Below are 11,625 nucleotides of genomic sequence, written 5' to 3' on the forward strand. Positions count from 1 at the left end.
CACACCTGGTGACACTCCTGGCTATGTGCCCAGAAATCACTCTTGGCTTGGGGGACCATATGGATCGCCAGGGGATAGAACTGCGGTCCATCCTAGGCTAGTGTGGGCAAGGCAGATGCCTTACTGCTTGTGCCACCACTCCGGTCCCTATTATGTGCATGTCTTAATGTAATTATTAAAAGTGCAACAATTATTTGGTTTAGGATTATTAACCTAATACATGAATAATCCAAGTTCTATCTCCAGAGTCCCACATGGTGCCCAAGTCTGCCAGAAGTGATTCCTGAATACTGTAGAAACAGGAAGTAACACCTGAGCATTGGTGGGTGTGCCCCTCAAATTATTGAGCTTATTCCATGAATTTTTATGCTATTATAAGACTAAACATTTTTTAAATAGGTAAAATATGTACTCACTCAAATCATTTGGTTTATGGTTGACACCCTGATCTGTATGTGACTTGTTTTCATTATTGGCTCTGGCTGAGATGCACCTGTTTTTGTTTTATTATTTAGTAAATTTATTTCTAAACAGTAGACTACATCATTGATACAGTCAACAATCCCTATTGATTCTCAAACTACTGTAGGTAGAGAATTTCTAATTCCTCTAAATCAAATAGTTTAACTTTGAGCATGGGTAATAGAAACTGACTAGGCAGCCAAAAAAACTGGGAAAAATATTGATTTCACCTTTCTCTTTCCTAATTCAGTTTTCTCTCCTCAAATCCAAGCATGGATAAGGTATAAAGTACAATGAAAAGGTGAATTTGAAATATCAAAAAATATAGTCTTAATTATCAGTAAAGAATTTGTCTTCCATATCTTCTGAAGATATTTATTCAGAGATCTTTTAAAATAATGACAATCAAGGGCCAGGAAGGTGGTGCTAGAGGTAAGGTGTCTGCCTTGCAAGCGCTCTAGCGTAGGACGGACCTCATCCCATATGGTCCCCCCAAGCCAGGAGCGATTTCTGAGCGCATAGCCAGGAGTAACTCCTGAGCATCAAATGGGTGTGGCCCAAAAACCACAAAAAAAAAAAAAGATAATCATCATCATTATCACAGCACACATTATCAAAACACAAATTAAAAAACAATTTACAGAAGTTAGTTACTGATAACTTGAAATAAAATGTAAAATTTTGTACTGAATTTGAGCATTTACATATTAGACTATTTTATAATATCTATTCTGCATCAATAAATATTATATAGGGTCATAAAAAATAAGGTTCTCTAATTCAACTTTAAATATATCATGTCAAAATTTAATTACTTTAGAAACTGTCCTACTTTACACATCAAGAAAATATATATGTGTTATTAAAGTAATTACTGTCAAGTACTTTGCCAAAATATACACAATTAGATAGCAATGGAAGGAAATCCTGCCAGTCCTAATTCTGCCAGTACAAAGTTGTGCAGCATTACAGATTGCGCAGCCGCTTGGCGGTTGGTTTTATCATAATGAGGTGAGACTTGCTACCTAACTCAGCTCTGACAGACAGTTTTGAAACCCCTTAATATGGTCATGGCCCTCCAAATAGCACTGTCATTCACTTTGTATCTAAATCTGATTAACATAAGCCTTAGTCAATTTTTCCCTCGGAGCTGAGAATCTAAATTTTGGGCCTTGGAAGATGAAAACTCCTTGAAAAATGTCCAAAAGTTCAGCAACAGGTAAATACCAAAAAGCCTAATTAAACTGATGTTGAAAGCTACAAGTAGGGGGCCAGAGAGATAACATAGAGGTAGGGTGTTTGCCTTGCACGCAGAAGGACGGTGGTTCGAATCCCGGCATCCCATATGGTCCCCTGAGTGCTGCTGGGTGTGACCCAAAAACAAAAAAAAAAAAAAAAAAAGAAAGCTATAAGTAGGACAGCAAGAAAATAAGAGTTGCTGCAGAGAAGACCTTCCAAACTTTCCAAACTTTCTTTGGCTTCCCAAAGGAAGACTTAGGTAAACTAAGAAACTCAAAAACAAAAACAAAAACAAAACAAAACAAAAAAAACACAACTCTGAACACAGGTAAAAGACACAATTCCAGAAAGTATCAGTATTCATATTCATCTACTGCAATAGAGTAGGGGTGGAGGTGTTGTAAACCTGGCAGAGTTCAGGACTTACTCCTGGTTCTGTGCTCAGAGGTTACTACTCCTGGCAGTGCTCAGGAGACCATATGTGGTACCGGGGATCTAACCTGGTTCAGCCACATGCAAAGCAAGCACCCTATCTCCCAGGTTCCCCAACTGCATTTTTTAATATTAAAACTAAGTCACCACCAGCTGGAGAGTAAAGAGCCAATGGAGAAAATAGACAACAAGTGTAGGCCAGTGCTCCTCTCATGCTCCATTGCCACAGCAGACCCAGGAATCTATGCCAGCGCTTGGTCTTGCTGAGTTCAGATAGGGCCTCAGACCTCAGCACAGCACACCAGTACTGACACTCACGCTTAAGTCTACTTTATTCTATCTCTGCATGTTTCTTTCTCAACACTAGGCCCGAAGAGCACAGTGTCAAGATTCTTTCAAATAAAACTGTTTCATGAGTTTCAAGACTACAGTAAAGTCTTCATGCAGGCCATAAAATGGTAACTTTTCCCCCTGTGATAAGAGCAGTAAACAATGGCTACCAGCAAACATTACTTTTAGTCCAGACATGCTGTTCTAGTAAAACAGGTGCCTCTATGGTATAAGTATTCTCTGTCATCCTTTTTTGTTCTTCAAAGTGATCTTTTTAAACTACAGAATTGGTAAGGAAAATAAATAAATCAAAATAGGGGGCCGGCGAGGTGGCGCTAGAGGCAAGGTGTCTGCCTTGTAAGCGCTAGCCAAGGAAAGGACCACGGTTCGATCCCCCGGTGTCCCATATGGTCCGCCCAAGCCAGGGGCAATTTCTGAGCATGTAGCCAGAAATAACACCTGAACATCAAACGGGTGTGACCCGAAAAACCAAAAAAAAAAAAAAAAATCAAAATAGGACTTTTTTTTTTGTTTGCTCCAAATACCTTGCCCAGTTCCAATCTACCCACTAAATTGGTGAAAACTAAAACTAAGCCACTTAAACCAGAACACAGATAGACACATACACAGCTCCATCTGCTAATTAAAACTGGGCAGGAAACAGTTAACAGGCATCTGTTGCATTGTTTGAAACTAATGAGCAGAGACAAAGCTGAAATGGCTCTTCGAAAGCAAACCCAGTGATTTCACTCAATTTCTATTTGGCATTTATGTTAGTGGGGGGTTGGGAGCAGGACGTTAAATGGTGTATTATGAGGTCTATGAAATATCTTTCATATTTTAAAGGGTCCCTTTAAAACTGATTACAGAAAAGACACACAGAGTTATATACTGGGGTACCATCCTTCAATTAAGCATTTTGAATCTCATCTTAGATGTCACCAACTATTTATAATATTATAAAAGATAATAACTAAAATTCACACAAGGCTTTAGAAAGCTCAGATAGTGTGTCCACAGTTCATGTAGCCTTCATTGATCCAGTTGAGTAATCATTTAATATCGACCTTGAACATTTAAAAGATGAATATGACTTAAATTTCTGTCTAGGGAACTCACCCTGAGAAGTTACTATGGTGTTATTGCTATGGTAAACTAAGGCCCTAGAAGAATAATTGATTCAGAGGCCAGAAAACTAGGGGCAGCAAAATCCAAAACATAAGCACAGAGCCTTTTTTTTTTTTTTTTCCATTTTTGGTCACACCCAGCAGCGCTCCTGGCTCTGTGCTCAGAAATCGCTCCTAGCAGGCTCGGGGGACCATATAGGATGCCAGGATTTGAACCACCATGTCCTTCTGCATGCAAGGCAAAATGCCCTACCTCCATTCTGTCTCTCCAGCCCCAGAGAGCCCATTTTCTTAATTCCCCAGAGTACCTCGATATCAAAGGTGAACCAATCCATTTCACAGTTTACCCATACTCAATTCCAACCCTCATCCCCACTCCAATCCAACAATCCTCACTCCAAATTCCAAACTCTTTCTTTTTTTTTTAAATATAATTTTTATTTTGATCATAGTGGCTTACATATTGTTGACAATAATATTTTAGGTACATATTTACATAAAATCAGGGGGGATTCCCATCACCAGTTTGTCCTCCCTACACCTCCGTTTTTATCCTACCTCCCATATCCTCTTCCCTCACCCCCAGGGCTGCTAGAATATGTGGTCCCCTCTGTAGCTAGCCTACTACTTAGTAGTCTTGCACCTGCCAAACTCTTTCTTGTAACACATTCCTAAAGAGTAATTCTAACAGACCCAAGAGAGATCATCCCAAAACTGCCTGTGTGCATGGAGGTAGGCAGGCCTACATTCAAGCCAGCCTTGGACCCTGCAGCAACTCCCTGCACCCTGCTTCTAAGAGTTCCACAGTGTGTTCCAGAGCGGTTATTGAATCCATCTCCCTCCAACTTTTCTTAGTGGAGCCAAGCAATTTGAAGCAAGATAACTTTACCCCTCCCGATGTGCTGACAGGTAGTACAGCTATCAAAGCTCTTTATTAAAAAGCTTTATTAAACAGTTATTTTAAAGACATATCTGTATCTGTACTCAAGACTCAGTTTCCACATAGTCATCCTTAATGGGCTGAGAGGTTTTTTTTTCACACACTAGACTACTAATCGAAGTAAGTTTTAACCCTTTATTATCACTTTTATATTCCAATTTTTCTAATAGTGCTAACAAAATGTGTTTAATCAAAGATAAAATTAATAACTCAGAAAGAGAATGTAATGCCAAAATAAGGATCTACCTTCAATAAAACTGTAATTCGCATGAGTCTCAATAAAAATTATTTAAAAAAAGGATAAAACAAAAAAACGTATAAAATTTCTAAGGTGGGGTCCGGGCGGTGGCGCTAAAGGTAAGGTGCCTGCCTTGCCTGCGCTAGCCTTGGACGGACCGCGGTTCGATCCCCCGGCATCCCATATGGTCCCCCAAGCCAGGAGCAACTTCTGAGCACATAGCCAGGAGTAACCCCTGTGCATTACCGGGTGTGGCCCAAAAACCAAAAAAAAAAAAATTCTAAGGTGTGCATGTATCATATAATTATAACTTGTGCTGAACAGAGCTCTAAACGTTTTTTTTAGGGGGGGGTCACACCCAGCAGTGCTCAGGGGTTACTCCTGGCTCTACACTCAGAAATCGGTCCTGGCAGGCTCGGGAACCATATGGATGCCGGGATTCAAACCACCGTCCTTCTGCATGCAAGGTAAATGCCTTACCTCCATGCTATCTCTCCAGCCCCTCTAAACTTTTATTATCTTGTATCTATAATCCATGGTAAATCTTTTAGTGAGACCATTGTATTAATCTCTAGAGTCATTAAATTCTAACCCCTATTTTTTTTTGTTTTTGTTTTTATTTTTGGGTCACATCCAGCAGTGCTCAGGGGTTACTTCTGGCTCTACACTCAGAAATCACTCCTAGCAGGCTCGGGGGACCATATGGGATGCAGGAATTCAAACCACCACCCTTCTGCATGCAAGGCAAATGCCCTACCTCCATGCTATCTCTCAAATTCTAATCCCTATTGATAAAAAAATAATAAAAAAAATTAGGATCTATATAGAAAATGTTCAGGGTTCAGGGACCAGAGCAATATCACAGCAATAGGGTGTTTGCCTTGCACGTGGCCAACCCAGGAAAGACCCGGGTTCAATTTCTATCCTCCCATATGGTCCCCCAAGCCTACCAGGAGCAATTTCTGAATGTAGAGCCAGGAGAACCCCTGAGCACCACCAGGTGAGACCCAAACACAAAACAAAAGAAAATGGTCAACATGAACTTGCATGTCCACTGAATTATTTTTATTTAAAAGGTCAAATTAAAGAAAACAACTAGGAAATTGAAATCAGCTTATCCAATATATCTGGATTCTGCTCAGCTAAATGTTGACATCATCTTGGATAAAAATGTGAATATAAGGGGCCGGGAAAGTGGCGCTAGAGGTAAGGTATCTGCCTTGAAAGCGCTAGGACGGACCGCGGTTTGATCCCCTGGCATCCCATATGGTCCCCCCAAGCCAGGGGCGATTTCTGAGCGCATAGCCAGGAGTAACCCCTGAGCATCAAAGGAGTGTGGCCCAAAAACAAAACCAAAAAAATGTAAATGTAACAGTTTATTTTTCAGTCAATAAGTCTTAATATAAATTTTGTCTTGTTACCAACCAAAAACAGCATTTGATTTTAAACTGGGGTCAGCAAACTTTCTCAATAAGGATAAATTAGTAAATATTTTAAAATTTTGAGTCACACATAGGTCTCTGTTGCAAATTTTTGCTGGGTTTTCTTTTCCAAACTTTAAAAATGTAAAAACAAAGCTGCAAACCACAACTGACCTGTGAACCACAATTTTGCCAACTCCTAATTTTAAAGAAAGCAGAACCCAAGAAAAATGCACAAAGTTACAGAATAAGCTGTTGAAAAAACTTCTGCTGTCTTGCACTTTTTTTTTTTTTTTTTCCCTTTGGGCCACACCAGGCAGTACTTAAGAGGTTAGTCCTGGCTCTACGCTCAGAAACCACTCCTGGCAGCCTCAGGGGAACCATATGGGATGCTGGGAATTGAGCCCAGGTCTGTCCCGGGTCAGCCATATGTAAGGCTAATAATGTCCTTCCGCTGTGCTATCTCTCGGGCTCCTGTCTTGCACTTTCAAGCCTGTGTTCTCCACTGAACACATACCTCTCCTCTCTCTTCCTTTTTTTTTTTTCTGCTGAAATTAGGCTACAACAATTACCCCCTGACACTATTAATATGATTACATTAGCTATTTTACACATACAAATAATGATAATGACAGGATGCACTTTGATCTTCTAACCAGAAACTACCAACAAAAAGAGGGCAAAGGACAGTTATAAAATGCTGAGCTATCCTAGTCTAAACTACTATACTGACTTACTGTATTAGCCATATTAATTTACTGAATGCATCATAGTGCTCAAAGTAGAAACATCTTCACTTTATTCACATAGATGCATAAGTGACATCTAACTTATCCTAGGTAATGGTGTTGACTTGAATTCACAGAGATGATCTTACTAATCACTGGGAAACATGACAGAATCTGGTGTTTCACTATCAGTGGCTCTGCTAAAACCAACAAGGTGATCTTGTCTGTATTAACCTTCATTTTCTCATTTAAATTTGGCTCACAGGCATTAAGCTGTCAAACTATGACCATACTTAATAATGAAACCACTCAGGAAATACCCTAACAGGAAGAAGTGGGGGTAGGGTGGGGAGAGACAGCAAATGGAAGAAGCTTAGATTGCCCTATGGGACAAGGCTGGATTTTCTTTTTGTTCTACCAGCACCTTGCTCAGTACAGACCATTCCAAGACAATAAAATGGCCTCATATTAGTATTGACAAGCACACTCATAGCCCACAGGAAATGCAATAGCAAATTGGGGCCGGAGAGATAGCACAGCGGTGTTTGCCTTTTAAGCAGCCAATCCAGGACCTAAGGTGGTTGGTTTGAATCCAGGCGTCCCATATGGTCCCCCGTGCCTGCCAGGGGCTATTTCTGAGCAGATAGCCAGGAGTAAACCCTGAGCTCCACCAAATGTGGCCCAAAAAAAAACAAAACAAAACAAAAAAAGAAAGAAAATACAACAGCAAACTATCACCATATTCTACTTATCTTAAAGACATATTTTATATACTTTTAATTAAACATTAATTATGATCGTACAAAGGTCTTGGAGGAACCAATCAAATAAGTTTTTTTTTAGCCAAGGCTAATTGATTCTAGGCAACTGGGGCTATTATATCAAATGGATAAGACACTCAATAGTACTTCTAACTTCCAATAAATGAGTTGTTCAGGGCAGAAAGGATATCAGCACCTGGATATCTGCAAAGATAACAGAACCCCAGAAAAGTAGAAAGTATCTGAAATACAACTGTGTCTACAATCAAAATGACTGATTGACTCTTTCCATTCAGGATGGCAGAACCATGATCAAAACGACTTCTCAAGATGACAAATATCCTTTTTGAAAACTTCTTAAACTTTGGCAAAGCCAAATTAAGCCATGAAATGTAATTCTCTAGTAAGAAATTGGCACACATACATATCTATCTGCCCCACACACAGGGAGTTAAGAAATGGTACTCTTCTCTGACAAGACCTTATCAACTTTTGACAGCAATGCTCTGTTCAATTTTCTCAAAACACAGTCAGAAAAGCCCAGAAACTAATCCACCTAGGTACTTAGAAAGTAATTACGGATTCAGGCCACCCCAACAATTAGGCCAACAATTTCAGGGAAGTGTGAGGGACGGGGTCAGCAAAGCTGCTAGGGATCCGGACAAGATTTGGAAAGAATAAGAATGCTTTTCACTTTGATATTATTAGATTCATTTTATTTCCCTAGCACAATTTCAACTGCAAAGCATTAAGTTTCAGGTATATAAATTCTGGTGTCAGAAGACAGTGCTACCACTTCCTGTTGGAGCTCTGAGGGCTCAAGAAGCATGGGATTTCCCCTCCTCCAAGTCAACTCAACTCAACAACTCACGACTGCCTCTTCTTACCACATCCACCAAAAGATCAAGATCACATATGAGAGTCACCCCAGTTAGTGTCTGCTTCCCATTCTAAACCATTTCAAGGACATTCGTTTTCATGTCTTCATAGCTCAACCCTTCACAAAACCAAATTTTACTCATGTAAAAAAATAAAATCCAAGGAGAAGTCTAATCCTTTAGAAAGAAAAGTCCTTTCCAAAAGCCAAGATGTCTCACAGGTTTGGCATTCAGGAGACCCAGATTCAAAGCCCAAGAGTACACCTGAGATAAAACACCCACCCTCGGGCCCAGAGAGATAGCACAGCGGCGTTTGCCTTGCAAGCAGCAGATCCAGGACAAAAGGTGGATGGTTCAAATCCCGATGTCCCATATGGTCCCGTGCCTGCCAGGAGCTATTTCTGAGCAGAAAGCCAGGAGTAACCCCTGAGCACTGCCGGGTGTGACCCAAAAACAAAAAAATCACCCACCCTCAACTCAGGTCAAGAGTAGCCCCTGAACACCACCAGGTGTAATTTCCCAATATAATCATTAAAAAACAAGCAAAAGTCATCCAGAGTGGCACTTCATGTAAACAGCATGAGCGAGATTCAAGATTTTCTGAGTCAAAACAAGAGCATGTAGGCCAGAGGAATAAGTACAGTGGGCAGAATGCTTGCCTTGCCAGTGATCCCTGAATGCAAAGCCAAAATTAAACCCTGAGCATCGCCCGGGCCAGCCCCCCCCAAGAAAATAAATAAAATAAAATAAAAAACAAAAACGGGATTATGTTTCCAGGAGGTCATTGAGAGAGGACAATGCTCCCCACCTAGTCCCTTAGAAACTGACCTTTAGGGCTGGAGAGATACTACAGTGAGTAGGATTGCTTGTTTGCATGCAACCAGCCCTAGTTGAATCCTCAGCACTACATACAAGTCCTGCCAGAAATGATCCCTTAGCAGTCAGGAGTAAGCCATGTACACACAGTGTGGCCCAAAAACCAAAGACAGGCACTGTCCTTTGCTATATGCAAACTTATAAAGGCTCTGCTTGGATTTTGAAGTTAGTACATTCATCAGAAAGTGATGCCCTGCAGCTGATCTATAGGTCCACCACCAAATTTCTTATGCCTATACTTGGAACCTGACATTTACAACCTGTTTCCTCAGAAAATAAAAAGCCCAATTCAAGACTGGTCAAGAACTTGCAACTCTGAAAGTCCATATGTACAGAGCATCAGGGTGCCTGGGAGAATTCAGGCCACAGAATCCATTTGAAAAAGGCCAGGACAGAAAGAAAGAAAAAAAAAAGCCTTCATTTCAAAGTATTATACACCAACTGCCAGTATATTCTTTCCTAAACGAGGTAGACAGACTGTCTTTCCAACATACAAACAGATCAACATCCTAATGACATACCACTAACCCCTAAAATGTCTCAGGTCCTAAATCCATGGTGAGACACACTGCAAGAACTATTGAAAGATACTAACAGGAGGGACCCTCAGGAGCCACACACATCAATCTTGCAACCAAGATAGGATTCTTAAAGAGTTTGATGAGCTGTAACCGCTTAGCCAAGGAAGTGATGATGATGTTCCAGTCACTCGGCACGGGCAGCTTATCAAAAAGCCAGCTCTGAGGTGCTTCTTAGTTGTGCGGAAAGAGATAGATCCTGTTACCACCAGAGCACACAGAAAAATCTTTCAGTACAAAAGTAGGACAGCTCCCAGCCCTTGATCATGGGGAGTTGGAAACCCTCAGAAATCAATAGAAAAGTTCTTGGTGGGGATGGGGATGGGTTGGGTGTCTAGGCACGTTGTGCTTCAGATTTGCCAACAAGAATCCAAAACAAAACCCAACATCCCGAGAGCATCAGGGGTGAACTGCACCATCCATCAAGTGCAAGAATCTCCAACAAGGGCTGAACTTTTCTTTAGCCCCAGCCACCCCAATGCGTCTTAGAGGGGGGCTCGGGAGGCCGCTCGGAGGACACTCTGCATGCACCCTGGGCGTCATACGAGATTGGGGTTGGGGGGTACAGGAAGGGGGCGGCCACAGATCGCAGCTGCCCGAAGGATGGGAGTCCCCCCCGCCTGACCGCCCTAGTGAGTGAGTGGCCGGCCCTGGCCCGCCTGGGCGGCTCGGGACTTCACGTTCCCCTTCTCGCTTCCTTCCTTCCTTCCTCTTTCCCCGTCCACCCTGGGCTCCTCACACACACAGACACACACACAGACACACACACACACACACACACACACACACACACACACACAGCAGACCCTGGGGCTCCCCCACCCCAGCTCCCAATCTGATTGCCTGCACGCACCCCCTCTTTCCCTCCCGCCCGGCCGCACCTCTCGGCCCCCCACCCAGTGTCCCGCTTCCTCCGCCCCCGAGTCCCCTCCCCTCCTCGGCCTGCAGCGGGAGTGAGCCACCGGCCCGGCCCACCCCACCCTGCCTCTCGCCTGCCTGCCGGGGTCCCCCGCCAACGCCCCGACGTCCAGGGGGGTCCCCGCGCACCACCCACCCGCCGCCCCAGGTCTCGCCTCCTCTCGCCTCGCCGCCCGCCCTCACCGATGGTGGAGATGAAGGTGGTGTTGAAAGCGTCCTCCGAGAAGCGGAACAGGAGGCAGGTCTTGCCCACCCCGGAGTCGCCGATGAGCAGCAGCTTGAAGAGATAATCGTACGTCTTCGCCATCTTCTCCAGAAGCTCCGGCCCCTCTGACCCGGAGCGGGGAGGGAGGGAGGGAGGGACGGCGAGCGGGAGGGAGGGAGGGAAGGGGAGGACGCGGGCGAGGAGGGGCGTGGCACGCCAAGCTGCTGCTGCTGAGGCTGCTGCTGCTCCGGCTGCCGCCGCAGCTGCTGCTGCCGCCGCTCGCCCCGCCCCTTCACGTCATCCTGCGCGCCCCAGCCAATCAGCGCCTATCCGTCATCATCACGCGCCGGCGTGTCTTGCCGGGGGTTCATGGGATTTGTAGTTGCTTCGCGAAGTTTCGGGCGTGCCCGGCGCTGTCAGGGCGAACACTCCCTCCTCCCTCCCTCTCTCCCTCCCGCCCCTCCCCGCGCGCAGCAGCAGATCCTAGCTCTT

The 11,625-nt window shown here is 43.5% G+C and overlaps 1 protein-coding gene across 1 annotated transcript in view; it reads right to left on the reverse strand.

Annotated features, from left to right (window-relative positions):
- The window catches only part of RAB8B (RAB8B, member RAS oncogene family), an 87,404-nt gene extending 76,031 nt beyond the window's left edge, over positions 1–11,373 (reverse strand). Inside the window, exon 1 of the mRNA XM_049773046.1 lies at positions 11,112–11,373. Within this exon, the coding sequence (XP_049629003.1) occupies positions 11,112–11,235 (124 nt within the window). The 5' untranslated portion in view covers positions 11,236–11,373. The remainder of the gene's footprint in view (positions 1–11,111) is intronic.
- Positions 11,374–11,625: the final 252 nt, after the last annotated feature.

Source organism: Suncus etruscus, chromosome 5 (genome assembly GCF_024139225.1).
Source record: "Suncus etruscus isolate mSunEtr1 chromosome 5, mSunEtr1.pri.cur, whole genome shotgun sequence".
NCBI lineage: Eukaryota > Metazoa > Chordata > Mammalia > Eulipotyphla > Soricidae > Suncus > Suncus etruscus.